Source organism: Merops nubicus, unplaced genomic scaffold, assembly GCF_000691845.1.
Source record: "Merops nubicus isolate BGI_N331 unplaced genomic scaffold, ASM69184v1 scaffold4105, whole genome shotgun sequence".
Taxonomy (NCBI): domain Eukaryota; kingdom Metazoa; phylum Chordata; class Aves; order Coraciiformes; family Meropidae; genus Merops; species Merops nubicus.
The window spans coordinates 30,310-46,128 of record NW_008607469.1 but is presented as its reverse complement, the minus strand read 5'-3'; the positions used below and the strand labels follow the sequence as shown (position 1 = coordinate 46,128).

The window sequence follows — 15,819 nt, the reverse complement described above, 5'->3', positions numbered from 1 at the left end:
TTTCCACCAAACAAAACGTTTAAGGCATTGTTCTAGTTTCCTTTCCACTGCCATTCCTAAGTGGACCATAAATAAATCACCATTTCACCAGTCTATTCCAGTGATTCATCTTCTCTTCATTCAAGATAAAATGATTAATGTAAATCAATATACAGAAAATAGATGACATATTTATTTGATGACATATTTATTCATATTATGATGGCATAAGGGAAAGAAAAATGGAACATACATATCATATGATTACCAACATGCAGTAAAGTCTCACTATTTAAAATCCACAAGAAAAAAGAAAAAAATCCTTTCAATAGAAAAGATCTGAAAAATGTACCAGGCTATAGTACAAAGTAATTAAGGTACTCATCAGAGATATCTATGATAGCTAAGATTAGGGTAGGACCTGCCAAGTCTGCCACACCAATACTCAAATGCATTATATGATGGGATCTCCAACAAGGTACTATCTCAGAATGTAGCTTCTTGTCCTTATTTATGTCATCCTCCTGCATTAAGTTTCAGGCAATTTGACTGTCAGGTAATTCAGGCTGTTAGATACTGACTTCTGGAGACCACCAGTGTCCCTCCAAGACTACGAAGAAAGAGGCCCTGTCTTTTAGGTCTTCCCTCTCTATGAAATCTACCTTCATCTCTATCTGATGAACACATTCTCACAGGAAGTGAAAATGAGTCTCCAGTACGTTTTCACCTGTTTAACTGTTCTTATAGATCAAATGGCTTCTTTATCGTAGCATCCTGAATTTTGCTTTACCTCATTTCTCCCATCATCTGAACTCCACTCATGTCCCAACATTATCCCAACATCCATGCCTGATCATTCATTCAGACATGAGAGCAGCTTTCTGAGCACAAGGAACTGTATGTAAGAGGGAAGCTATATCCCCCACATAAATGACTAGTATTTTGAAGACCCTCAAAGCCAGTCTTGCAGCAGATCTTTTCCAATCAAATGCTTCCTGAAGAGAAACATGTTTTGAGACTTGTGTCTCATGGTGATACCTTTCTCCCTGTCTTCCTTGTACTGGGTCCATGCCATGTTAGTTGAAAGGGATGACTTACTTGCAAACAGTACAGGCAAAGCAGCTTGGATGGTAAGTTTTTCCCAGAGCTGTCACCACTTCGCCTTCCACGAACTCCCCGCAGCCGTTGCAGCGGGTACCGTACATGCGCTGGTAATCCAAGGTGCAAAGATATTCTCCATTCTTAATGAAGAAGCCTCCTTGTGCCAGGTCACAGCCACACACTGGAAGACAAAAAAAAATCACACACATAGGTTGGAAAAATATACCTACTAAGGATGTCAGCAAGAGTCTGTGCTGCCAACAAATGTGATGACCCTGATGGTCTTGCTGCCTTCTAATAGATTTTTTGCCTTCTCCCCCTGTCACTACATGCCTTGACATCCCAGAAGATGGTTGTTATTCTCTGGCTATAAGAGTGCTTGCCAGAGAAATTTCCTCAGAGGGAATCTACACAATCATAAGTTTCCTGTACTTGGTCCTTGCCAAGACCTCAGTTACCTCACACCATCCAGTTAATCGTGCTATCAGAGTTATTTCCATTAATGCCATCTTGCTTTCTCTTCTGAGACTGGAGGTGAGCAGCACAAATTACATGACTCCATAAATATGACAGACTTTATTATTTTATACACTAACACACATTCTTCCTGTAACTATGGGCTTTAAGAAGCTTTCAAGGTACTGATTCTTTCTGAAGCAATGATTATTTTAGAAATGTTGTATGATTTTGATTAACTCCTCCAGCCACCAGATAACACTGAGCTGCTTCACCATTGCTGAAATAATACTTTTCATTTTTGCTTTAAAGTACAATTTTTGAAATGTTCTGGGTGATTTTGCAGTATTAATTTAGACAAATACTGGGAGAAAGCTGCAGTGAAGACACAGTCAAGCATGAAAAATCTAGTCACATCTCCACTATATACACATCCTGATATATGCAGCCAAACTACACACCAGTATATTGGTCACTGAACAAAGCCAATAGGAAGAGTATTCCCCCCCTGCATTCTGAGCAAATTAATGTCTTAAGAACTACTATTATCTTCTTGTGCCCGATCTGCATTGATCTGGTGTTAGTCTTTTATATACTACACTACCTGTACTTCATGAATTAGATAAACTACTCTAACATTTGAATATAAACTTGTGGCCATGTGCAACTTTATGGGGAAAAAGAATGGTATCAGTAAAAGGGTGAAGGACCAGTCAAGGATTTCTGTGACTCGGCAGGTTTTCCACTGCTAAATGCTTCCTCACCCAAACCAAAACACATCCCAACCAGAAGCCTGTTTTGCTTTAAGAATATATTCATAGTGCTACATCAGCATTTCTAGTCAACACAGGAGACAGAAAGAAATCCAACCTGTAACACCCAATTCCTATGAAGAGAACAAGCCACGGGAGATGGGAGACTGAATCTCACACTTTGGCTTTAGCTTGGGACGGACAAAGGACTTGAGCCTACCTATTTAACATCCATCAGTAGCACAAAAAATACTGCTTGCTTCATGTGAGCTTTAAACAGTCTCCTTTATTCACTTCAGTGAGAAAGCATAAATAGGAGCTGCTAGCTGATTTCTAAAACAAATACATACATTGCTGCTGCCAGGCACTTTGGTTTCAGCCACTCCTACTGCTCCTCTCTATATTGCTGTGCCTGTGTAATTCAGTAAGAGGAACTACCCTTCGTAACACTCAAGTACATTCAGATCAAATATCTGAAATATAAAATATCAGAAATTCTGATTATTAAGGAAAAATAAATGAGCAGCATTCTAGGTCCCTGCAATTACAGAGACCTTGAAAAACTAATATATGAAATACAGAACGATTATCAAGGAAATTCAGTTCTATTAATCTCTCTGCCACAACTTTCAAGCATGATATTGTGCACAGCATTTGTTGTTCCCCATCCACCCCCCACACCCCCCCCCGCCCCACCTCCCCTTATACTTATTAACTACCTGCCTTGAAAATTAAAATTGCAAAGTGTTTGGGGCAGGGATTGCAAATTCCCTGTTTGCCTGTCGCCAAGCCCTGGAGGTCTAATGACTGTTACTTTAACAATAATTAACAGAATAACAACAAAGAGAATGCCCAAAAATTAAAATTAAAGCAGTATCAGCACTAGCATTCTTCTAGTTTCACATTTCTGCAGAGAACAGTGTTAATATTCCATGTGGAAAGAAATTACATTTCATAGTGGCATTAAATCCACAAGTAGCCAAAACTCAGTTATCAGTGCCTTAGGAGAATTACAGAGAGCTGTTAAGGCTCTATTGTAACGCTGCAAAATGCTCCAAGGTAGTTTTCAGGTGTGCCTCCAGAGAAAACTCTCCTTCATTCTTCAGTTTTCTTCTACTCATCTCCATTTTGTTTAAAATATTATTTTCAAGCTAATGGTACATCATGTAACCATTAGGTGGAAAATACTGTGACCTCCACATGACATCACCTTAGACTCTTCCTGAGTTGGGGAGCATCTAGTAATTTTCTGTTTAGGTTTCCAGAGGCAAAACCTAAGCCTACTTACAATAGGTTTGCTTTTCTAAGTTACCTGTGGTGGATCCTTACAATTAAATCATGTAGCACCTACAAAACCTACTTTAATAGCTAAAGTTGTTAGGGTTTACTTCAGTATTCAGACTGTGGCTACAGTGTGCTAACTGGAGTGGTCAATACTCAATGCCTCAGAAGCTACTAAATTTCATAAAGAGATATAGAGTACTCATGTCTATGGGATTGTTTAAATTACAGTTTGTAATTTAGCTTGTAGCTTTAACATCCCAGTTTATATATATATCCCAGCTTCAAGTTGAGAGCACTCAGCATGCTGCTGGACCTGCCTCAGAAGCCGCATAGATGAACTCTGGCTCCTTACTATGGTCCCCTCTTCTATCTGTGAGTTTTCTTTTGAAAAACTCATTTAGTCATTATGGGCCTCTTTACCTGCCTAGGCAATGGGTCTAATAAGGCAGGATGATCAAAAGAATCTTTCAATGCAGTCTCTGTTCCGGCTTCTTCTGAAAATCCAGCCTCAACATATGGTATGCAGGTCTGTGGCAGATCATTGCTTGAAAAAAAAACCAAATTCAACAAAAGTTGAATGAAAGGATTCAAGCACAATTATTCAGCTCTATCCCTTTTGCATGCCCACAGGGACTCAAGCTTAGCAACAAAAAATGAGGGATAAAATTGTTTGGCAAATCTTTCAGAGACAGTAATGGCTATTATTAAAACGAAGCTCCCTCTACTGCCCTCTTCTTTATGAAGTCTCCTTTCCTCCCTATCTCTTATTCTTTTTGTCAATAACTCTGAATGAGTTAAATTCTCCCATACTGGCAAGTCATAAAATCAGGCACAAGAAGAACTGCTTATGATGTGAACCACCAGCAGAATCCTCATCTTGGGCATACTCACAGCAGGAAGCACACATCAAATTGCAAGAATTAAAGACAAGTCCTGGCAACCCCACATCACAATGGATTTTTGCAGTCAATTTAGCACATGTGTTGCTATCACTAATCACAGCTTTAAGCTACGTGGACGAAACAAGGGTCACCCACACTGTTAACATCCGTGGCTGGAAAAACGCTGCTCCAGCTGGCTGCTTTCACTCTGAGTCAGAGATCAGATCAGAAATTATGAACATGACTGTACCCACATTTGGTGTACAATGTGGTGTACAAACAAGGGAAAGATTTTAACAGCTTATTTCCTTTCACAGTTGCAAAAAGGACGAAGTCATGGTTCTGACAACAAATCCCTTCAAGCTTAAACGTACTGCCTTAGCACACATACTTAGACCACTGCAGAAATACCACCAAAATGATGGACAAATTATGACTGTTTTGATCCAAAGGAAAGATCATCTGCCCAGCATGGTTTATGTCACAAACAGTAGAGGTAATGAAGGGAAACCAGCTGTGACCAACACATACAACAAATACCAATAGTATAATCTAATCAATTGCTGTGATACAAATATCTTTTCAAAGATATATTAACACCAAAAGGATGGCACTTCATAGGGAACACCAAATTATATTCTTTTGGTTTTTTCCTATACCAATGGAAAAAAAAATGAAAGAATTACTTTGTGGCATCAATAACGATGCACAAATCAGGTTGAAAAGTCAAAAACCAAGAGGTATCCTATAAACATCCATGAGATGGAGATAGTTCTATAGGAGAATAACATTTTTCCAAGATCCCTCCTGCTCTATACAATGGAAGCAATTCCATTTCACATGAGTAGAACCTCTTTTCTGAGACAGGAGACACTGTGAAGCGTTTCTATTCCCTGAGGTACCACAAGCACAGTGCCAAAACTTTCTTTAAATGAAAAATGAAAATTATTATCTTCATCAGCTCCTGGAGGAACTCGGTCTTTCTCTCAGAGTCTGTATATTACAGAATTTCATATTCCAAGCAGACAATCCTGCCTCTCTTGTTGAAAGGGATACAGATCTGCCTCCTACTGTATGGGTAACACTAACCTGAAAGCTTTTTCTCTCCTGCAGTACTGTGCAGGTACTACTTTGCATCCTTGGAGCACAAAAAGATTAGAGATACTGTCAGTGCTGTCAAGCTCTCAAAGCTACAGGGTCTGTGTATGCAAGCCTGGGCTATCATGACAAAACACAGCCACTCAAGAGCAATCCAAGTGCCTGTGATCTCCAAGGGACCAGGACTGTTCTCAAGCTGAGTCACCTCCAAGCTTTAATAGACATAATGAAAATGAAGAGATCAGATTTTTTCAAAGTGAATGGAAGTATCATTTGATCCTACTGAGCATTATGTAGGATTTCCATAGGGTTATTGTCAGTGTGAGTTGAAAAACCAGGCCCTTAGTAAAGTAACTCCATGCTGATCTTAAGTAAAAATTGTTTTAACACTGAAGAAATAAAACCACACAAGCAGGCTCTGTGAGCATGGGTCTCGGTTGACAGAAGTGAATACTGTTCATTAAGAAAAGCCTAATGATCTACTTTGTCACCATTCATTAAACAAGGTGCAAATTCAATTTCCTGTTGGGGCTTTATTTCTCTCTTGTATTTCTAAGCTTCATAGAATAATGGTGCTGTTCTCAAGCAGGGAAATAGTCATACAACATTTCTTAGGAGATAATGGATTTCTTGTTTGAAGTTAGAAAGGAATTTGGCAATGTTTCAGTTTATCATCTGCATCTAAACAAACACACAGGAAAAATCTCTGGATTTTTTTTTTTTCTTAAGAGAGAGCATAACAAATCTTGTATTGATGAAAGCAAGGTTCATGTTCTTATTAAAGTTTAAAGTTTCCAGATTCCCAGCAAACTAAATCTTTCTCTGCCTTTGTTTTATTCCTCTTGTCAACAGTTTTCTTGATGGCATAAATGCCAGTTCCTTAAGTCATTTAAAGAATGAATGTACATCAAAGAGACCACAGGAGAACAGTAAAACTCAGAAGCCAGACTGCAGCACCACCATTGCACACAGACGACAAGGCACCACTGAGAAACTGCATACGGCCTTTTAAAAAAGCTGTAACAGAGACCCTGAAAGCTGTTTGTCACACTCTTGTCACTAGGGACTTCTTTGGCCATACACTCATGAGAGATGCATTTTGAGCCAAGGCATTTAGAACTGTATCCAGCATTCCCAGTGTTTCTGGAATCTTTTTTACAGATTGACTTCAAAAACAATGCTAGGAAATCAAAAGAGCTTCATGCACGTGGAACAAATACAGGTGATGTTAAAATATGCTTTGTTATCTAGTCACCAGTTGGAAGAAAGGTTTAGCAATGTATCTCCTGAGTAAAAATCAGACTGCATTTGTCCCCTCTTCTAAACTGGTCTGGAATCCCCATGAGAAGCATCCTTTAGCCTCCAGCCAGGCCAAAAATCCTTGACCTTCCATTTCAAACATCCTGCCACAGTGACTACTGAGTTCCACTGTCATGATGACGCAAGTGATTCTCAGTGGTGTGCTTGAGTGGGACCCCTAAGCATTTAATCCAAACATTCACTCAATCGAAACCACGAGCGATGACCGAGTTTCAGATGAGCTGAGTTTTAACTTAATCAATGTCCCAATCAATGCCCTAACACTGCCTTTAGCCCTACAAGGTCAACTTACTTTGGTTTTCTTCTTAACACTGGAGACAGAAACAATACTGCACAGAGAAACTTTCCTGTCTGCACCTGACATGCATTTCAGTCTTTCTGGCAATCTAACAAACAATAGCTAGTGCCTGAGCTCAATAGCAAGCAAAAAACAGCCATACATAATGTAGCAATGTGACAGCTTCTCATCTGGAATATCAATGTTTTGTGCACCAGGATGAAAACAATGGCAGGAATCATTCAACCATTTAAAACACCTTTCACATTAAACTAAGCGCTAGGTGGAGATCAAAATCCTTTACAGGTCTGTGTGAAATGAACCTTGAAGAAAATGCAATCAGTGGAAAAATGTCAAAGTTTAGCCTGGGATAGCTTGGCTGTACCTATCTAGATGAGAGAGCTCTCTAAAAAGATTATAAATAAGCAAATCAAGGATGTAAGAATAGAACAAAACCAAACTTCATCCAAGCCACGCAAACGAAGGGTACATTGACAACAAACCCAAGCAACTTCCCACGTTCTCATAAGGATGCCCTGCCCACTCACCAAGCACCTATAAAGCATCCTGCTGGCCCTCTGCTTTCAGAGGGATCCAGCAGCTTGCTAAAATCTGACATGGCATCTGTCAGCATTCATCAACATCAGCCAAGTAGTGCAATTAATTTCATTTCCTGTCAAATGTTTGGTCACTGAAAGGGACCTTAGACACAACTAAACCAAGATCAGTGTCAATCAATCGCCATTAATAGCATTAAACCTGCAAGAGAAAACCAAGGATCCACTTCAGATTGGGATTTAATTGCTTGGTATGTTCTTCCTGTCAACATCTAAAGCAAAAATTAACAATTCATTGCTGTATATGAAAATGGAAAAAAATATTTGGAAAAAAAAGTCCATATTAAATAGGACATTACTATTGAAAACAAATAGAAAGGCAGGAAAGGGTCAGAGGATGAGACAACAGTGTGAGACAGAACTATGGGCATAGTTTGAGTCCCACTGTCAAAGCCCACAGTCACCCCACCCACTGCACCTCTCCAGCAGGGAACAAGGGGTCCTTAGGAATTCTTTTGAAGACTGTTTTGCTGCCCTTCAACGTGTTCTTGCTGTCCCACATTAGGTCTCCCTGTGCATACAGGTAACAGTGTGCCCCCCTTTTTGCTTTCTCACTTGATCTGTTTACTAATCTCAGCAGCAATAACTACTTACCTTTCATTTTCACCCTTAAAATCTCAACTTACTCTTCTTCATCCCCTTCCATGGGACGTTCTACCATGGATAAAGGATGCGGAGTTCTAATCCTTCAAGATCTTGAGTCATTATTGCCAAAGGCCTAACATCCAAACCAGGATGCTGTAAAATTTCTGTCCTTTTAATTTATATTCTGCTGTTAGAGCATTTCAGGCTCATATTTTTCAGCTATTTGTATTTAAATGACTAGACATGCCCCTTTCTTTTACATAAAGAAAGCTCTTTGGTTCATTAATTTAGAGCTTCAAGGGACTTTGTATGATTTCTCCATGTTCAAGAAGGAGCACATTCTATCCACCACATACATTACTGTGTCCACAGATCAGTCTCTGTTTCATAAGTATTTGTGGAAATGCAGAGATCTTTTCCAACACTGCACTGGGTACCTACTACAAGAACGTCTTCATATTTACACTTCCCATCCAGTGACATGAACTATTAATAGCACTAACTACCCAGCAGCCAGCTTGCAGCCTCCTCCTGCCACCACTGAAGGAATCTGATGACAGATCAAAGGTCAAAGAACTAATGATTTAAAACACATTCCAGCTTGTTTATACAGTGTCTGCTTACATGACCCTAGCTTCTTCCCAGTCCTTCAAGGGAGGAAGACCCAGTTCAAAGTCAAAGATTACAGAGCACCCCCAAATCTAAACTTAGGAACCCTCCTTCCCTGTCAAGCCCATTGAAGTGCAGATGATTTGGCCTTGCAAAACTCATCACATAAAAGAAACAGATCTGTGTCTGGAACCTAAACATACTGCAAAGGGTTCTGGAAGTACATATTGATGTGGGCTTTTCTAAATAAGCTTGAAAGACATCTAACTCAAAAGAAGAAAATTATCACATTAGTTCCACAATTGAGATACTGCTCTATGCTGATATATAACAACTTTTAATACAAGTTAAAAGTTTCTTCTCTGTGGGATACTCTAGGTTTGTGGAAAGGTTCCTGTATGCCCAGGATAATTATAATTAGCAAGAATATCAGCTCAAAATGGCCTTTTCATACCTGGTATCACTATAGCATGTTAAACATTCATACACAGTGACACAGCCTTTTGATGACAGTGACATTCAGCCCCACCTGGCATAGCCTAATGCCATTACAGGCATGTATGCCCCATAGTGAGGACTAGAAAACTTTAGGAGACCATCCATATTCTAGTGACAGGATTGCTTATTTATGAAATTTATGTTTTGTTTTTTTTTTTTTAGTTTAGGCTGCCATATGGAAGCTAACTATGTTTTCCAATTTATATTTGACATCAAGAAAAGGGACATTGTCTACTATTTGAATTAGTCCTACCACAAATACCACATTATCTTGTTAAGATAATGCTACCAATTTCTACATGCACCAAAATGGAGCTATGTAAACTTTCACATTGTTACTCTGAAAGCTTACAGCTTGTTCTGTTAGGCAACACACTGTACTGAAACCAGCATTTCCCTCTAACCCAGAAGATGAATCACAGGCTTAATAATAAAGACTTATTATAGCAATTTTGCTAGCCTCAAAGTTTCCTCTGCTAGTACATGCAATAGGGTAAAATGAACTATAATCAACTGACAGTGACAGAAAATTATCATTTGTATCAGCTCACAATTTATACTGAGATATTAAAATCTCTGCTCATGCACATTGCAATTTGGGGCCTGATCCCACACACATTTACATACATAGCAGACATTGCAGTAAAGTCTTAGTTTTTCCAGAAAAGTTATTAATGTACCTAGATGCCTACAACAAAAACTTTTTACTTCTTTCTAAGCTCCTAATTCATTCATGTTCATATTAATGCTTATTAAACACACTGAGTAAAACAATGAGGTCTCCAGCTCAGTCTGTTCTCCCTCTAACCTCCTCATCCAAAGCTCCCTCCCCTCAGCCTGATCCTTCCACTGCCTGGTAACCATTAACAATTAGTATGGTTGGAGTTGTGCACTCCTGTTAAAATAGAAATTAAGACTTATTTATTGCAACTGGAGGTAACACAGAATCCAATTAAACTTGCATTTGTAACACACAACAGCCTAATTCCTCAGCAAGGCAAGGGGTTTTGTTACAAATTGGCCAAAGACAAGTGCTCTGAACAGTGCTCCTGGAGCTGCACCCCTGAAGGTCTCCTATCCCTCCCCTGTCCATCACCCCCCTGTTAACTCCAGCTGGGAGTCAGCTGCTGGCTGCCTGGGATTCTTTGCCTATCGGGAGGCTGGCAGAGCTCACCTTCTGGGGGACAGGCCACACCATTTTCAGCTCTTTGCTTTTCTAGCAGCTCTTATCTGGAGCCACAAATAGAAGTAGCCAGCCTCGCCAGGCAGAGGACAGGCCCCGGCTCTCGAAGGGCAGGGAGTGACAGGAGCTGCATCTTAGCCTGGGGCTATGGGAACATGTCACTCAGCAGAGGTTTACTTGTCATCTTCATCAGGAAGCAGCTCCTCTGTTCTGAGAAAGACTCCAGAGGTGGATGGAGCACCAAACTCGTGTTACATGGCACACGAGCACGTCCTGAGCGGGCTGATGCAGCAGGGAGGCTGAAGTCACCGTGTTCCTGCACTGCAGCAACCACCACTGGCACGTGTGCCGAGCAAGCACCGAGTGCCTGTGTGTCTCTGACATAACCTGGGCAAGCAGGACCATGATCATATCAAATACACTCAGCAGTACGAGGGAAACACAAACACAAAGTTGAGAGCTCGGATAGTAATAAAAAAAAAAAAAAAAAAAAAAAGGAAATCTCATACAGAGCAAAGGAAAAACAGGATCACACTGAAACCCTGCTACTGTAGAACTAGTGTGACAGCTTTATGAGGAAATTGATTTTTTCCACATCTTTGCTAGCCTATCAAAGTCTGTGGGTAAAAGCTTAAACATTTTCAGCAGGTATGACAACAGTCAGACAAGTACAAGCTTATCCAAGTGTTTCACACTGTAGATGTACAAGCTGGTCTTGAGAGGAAACGGGTATACAGAAAGAAGACAACCAAGCCACCTGTAGATGCAGTTGGGATGTTGTTTCCTCTAGCTAACCACACGCTGTATAAACTGAGGGGGTCTAACTCCACCTCCTGTAGAGTCACAGTCATGTCAAATTAAAAACCCATTAGACTAAGAGGAAAAAAAAACACTTACTTGAACAGCTGTGTCCCATTTGTATGAACCATATGGTCAAGCAATGTGCAATATAAGTAAATAACTATATGGTTTAAACAAAAACTGCATTCACTTACATATGAGAGGCCAACAATAAACAATCTCTGCAGCTCAGGTGTAAGATTCAAAACAGGATTTGCAGCAGCCTCCCAGACACACCCAACCCCTTTCCTTTCTCTCAGTGAAAGACAAATGAAAAAAAAAAAGAAAAAAAGAAAAAAAAAGGTGACACTCGCTGTGAAACCCAACTAACAAGGCACAGACTGATTGAACAGCAAGAGAAATGTTTCTTAAGATTCAGCACTGTCCCTCTTGGTTCCAAACGGGGTGTTGGAGATACCACAAACAGGCAGAAGCCACAGTCACCTCCCTCTCGTAAGCAGTAAGCGAGCACATGGAACCAGTCACTCTCCACAAGCTCAAAGTTTCCTTAACAAGCTAATGATAAAAACTGTAGTATCATTTCCATCAGAGAGAGGTATTTCTACAGCTCTCCTTTCTCTGGTGATCTTCATGCAAGCAGTCCTAAGGTCAATAATATTACAGAATATTAAACTGTCATCAGCTTGGAAATATCTCCATAAACAGAAGTCACAATGAGTGTAGATATTGCCCGTGGGCAGAAAAAAAATAAGTATCCTAGTAAACCCAGTCTTGCAACAGAATAGTCAAAGCACAAAAGCAGCATATGAGCTGCTATTTCCTGAACTTAGCAAAACCCAACCACAAATAAAAAAAAGTAAAGAAAAGTAAAGAAAAAAATTTTGGCCACTCAGACTAAAAGCTCCAGCTCAGCTTTTTCCAAGGGTTACAGTGTCACCAGAACTGCTACACATATCCCTAAAAGACAGTGGTTGCTATTAACAGCTTTTCAAAATCCAGATTTATCCAAATCCTTGATAAAGCACTTAGAACAAAAACTATGAAAAGACAGAATTTTCTTAAGTATTCTTATGCTATACTTCTTTTCACTCCATCACACTACAATCTAAAGGTAGTCCCACCCCATATATGGAAATAACAGGAAATACACACAACACTATATTTGAAACAAAGTCAAATATTTATGTTTAGTGCTGTTCCATTGTTTTCCCAAATAAACACAAAAAAGTCACCCAAGCAGCCAGGGTCTAATTATGGCCTAATTCACCATTTGGGAAATAGGTGAAATTGACTGTCTACTGTACCCAGAAAATAAAATTGAAAATAATATTTAAAAGAGCAAAGATTTTTTTTCATCTCGTTTAGGTATAATTATCTATGGTGTAGCCTGCACACAGTGAACAGCAGAAAAAGAATGAACACATAAGGATTCAGAGCAGAATGTGCTATTTTGAGTATTCTAGTGGTGGCAAACTGGTTCCCTCCCCCCTCCCAATAAAATCAAACGTGTCATATAATCTTTCTTTTCAACTAAATTGTAGATGTTTGCATATTGAGTTTGTTCTGTGTGGTGCAGATGACCTTGCTGCTTGCACACGTGGGATTCAGCCATTTCACCTCCACTCCTCAACCTCCCTACCCACAAATCCTTCTGCTGCTGAGCAACGAGAATGTCCTGTAATTGGCTGACTGCAGGAACTATCACCTCTCATTGCTGGTTCAAGGCACATTTGCAAAAATGACACACGTTTAACAGATGCAAATTGAGGTCCTACCTTTGCAGGTGAAGCATTTGATGTGGAAGTGTCTGGCCTGAACACGGAGCACTTCCCCTTTGCATGGCTCCCCACACTTATGGCAGTGGATGACCGGCTTCTCAGAGGGGTGGTGAGGCTCCTGAGGATGGGCCACTGTAAAACAACAAAACATGATTTAAACCCAGAAAAAAAGAATGTTTTACTCTCTACATAAATCGGTGTTTTCAGGCACTTTTCATCATGATACAAATGTATCTGTTCACGTTTTACACTTACTTAAAGTCAGCACCAGTTAAAAAAATACAGCCTTCTCATAAATCAGCAGTTTGAGCCATTCACATCAACTACCAACTTTTTTCCACTGAGGCTGCCATGGCAAGACAAGGAGAGACTCCCTTTGTAGTTTCAGTGCCACCGAGTGTTTCAGAATGCCTAAGCTCTTCTTTCCAAGAACAACAGTGTGTGTAAACCATTCAATGGGCACACAAGGCAACAAGAACCAGGCTGTTTTAAACCAAGAAAGAACACGATCCAAGCAAAAAGAATGAAAGGAAAGCAATTCCAAATCGTGTTTTGGGAAACCAGATGAACTAGGCAGCCTGACTTTGCATGCAAATTACTATATTAAATACAAACACCTCCATTTTGGTACAGCACATACCTAACATGAGGAATGCACAGATGAAAAGAAACCAACATTATTTGTTTCTACTCCCGATAAGTCTAGCAGAAATTACTTTCTGCATGCAAATTAGAGACACTATGAGTAAACAGAAATGACCAAAGCATCTTCTGTATAGTCAGGGAAGACAAAATTCCTGGTATTCAGGTGGCACTTGATCAGCTCTCCCATAGCCCTGAGCAGAGCTTGGAAAGAACTGGAACAGTTATTGTGTAATTCATTGCCACAGTAAAAGTTTTATTGCTCCACATTTGGATTCCGTAAAAAATGTTTAACTTTCTCTTCGTTCTGTGTCTCGTGGCAGCTTGAGGCCCCAACAGGAATGCATGGGTGTAAGCTTGAGCAAGACTGAGTCTCCACTGTATCATTTGAAGTGGGAACTATTACCCACAATGTTCCCAAAACAAAACTATGTTCCTTCAACTCTCACTCCTACATCCCATTCTAGTAGTAGAAAGTTGTCCTCCTTTTAATATTGTTCTCAAACTAGAGAAGCTCATCAGACCATAGCAGAGAAAACATACCTCTCTACCCACGCCTCTGTCTTTAGCCTGCAAAGGACTGAGTGCTGATACACCTACATCACTCCCACTGGGAAGCATCTTCATTGTTTTATTCCAGTATTTTCTGGAGCTCTTTTCCTTCCCTGATATGTTCCTGACATCTCCCTAGCCAGGATTATGTTTGGTTTTTTTTTTTCAGGTTACTACTTTTGCAGCAATGTAACAGGGACATAACTCATATTTGCTGTGCCAGTTTCCTCCCTTTCTTCAATGAATTTCTAGGGCAAAAGCCCCACTCCTTTATGAAGTCCTTTTATATCACTCTGCTTTACAAATGCATTAGTGAAGAAATGCTATCGTTCTGCATTATATAAATACAAAATTAATAATAAAACCCCCTAGTATTTGATTAGAGGAGTAACAACATCAAGAACAGGGGACAACAAATATTCCAAGCAATAATTTCTGCTGTAAGTCCAGCCAAACTAATATAGCAGCTCCTATTCTGTTCTTACCACCACCACCCCCGCCACATGGATCTTCAAAGAAAATTGCTGAATTCTTCTACTCAAGCTCCAAGTTTTCAATACCTCCTCCTCTGGTAGCCTCATTTCAACTATTTCCCTTGAGGAGTTATTCAGCCCATACTGGTGAGCAGAATGCAGTTGGCAATGCCAACTAGCATTTCAATTAGCAGCTCCATTTAAATAAGAGGCCAGTGAGTACCTTGCCTTGAGTGAACCTCACCTAACAGTCTGCAGTGCAATACTTTTCTGGAGTGCAAGTTACTGTTCTTCCAAACAGAACTATTAACTATTAACTTGTAACCAAGGAAACACATAGCTCATGCAATGAGAAGGAAAGCAAGAAAATAAGAGACACAGGGACAAGTGCTAGCAAATTAAATTATTATGAGGAGAATTCCCTCTCAGATCTAGACATCCTGAAGTGGGCATGATGCCAACTGATGAAAAGGTAACAGAACAGATTTTTAAAGTTGCTCCAATGAGAAACTGGACCAAGGATTTGGGCAAACGCTCCCTAGAATTTATATGGTGCAGTAGGAAATCTGTAGCTGCAATATCCTGCTACCTCAAACTCAAATGTGGAAGACACCCTAAGATATTCTGCATGCCAGGCTCCAGACCTTCTAGTACGGATCTGAAACACAAGTTTTTTCCCTTTACTAGAGAGTAAATAAGTGTTTTCAAGATTGTTCAAATGATGAAACTTGCTTCCAGTTCTGCCTTTACAGCCATTTAAATGAATATAAATACTGACAGTTGCTATTTCCAGACTGATCTCTTAAGTTAAGCTAATTATGGTGCTTGTCTTACTGGCCTCAGTTTGGCATTGTAGGTCAAGACTCAGTAATTGACTTTTGTTCTGCAAGGAACTGCTTGCAAGCTTTTTCCTTTGGATATATGCAATACACA

The 15,819-nt window shown here is 39.9% G+C and overlaps 1 protein-coding gene across 1 annotated transcript in view; it reads right to left on the bottom strand.

The window, feature by feature from the left end:
• ABLIM1 (actin binding LIM protein 1) overlaps positions 1-15,819 on the bottom strand; it is a 129,627-nt gene that overhangs the window by 85,554 nt on the left and 28,254 nt on the right. The window contains exons 2-3 of the mRNA XM_008939934.1: positions 13,217-13,351; positions 1,078-1,261 (exon numbers count right to left, since the gene is read on the bottom strand). Coding sequence (XP_008938182.1) covers positions 1,078-1,261; positions 13,217-13,351 — 319 coding nt within the window. The remainder of the gene's footprint in view (positions 1-1,077; positions 1,262-13,216; positions 13,352-15,819) is intronic.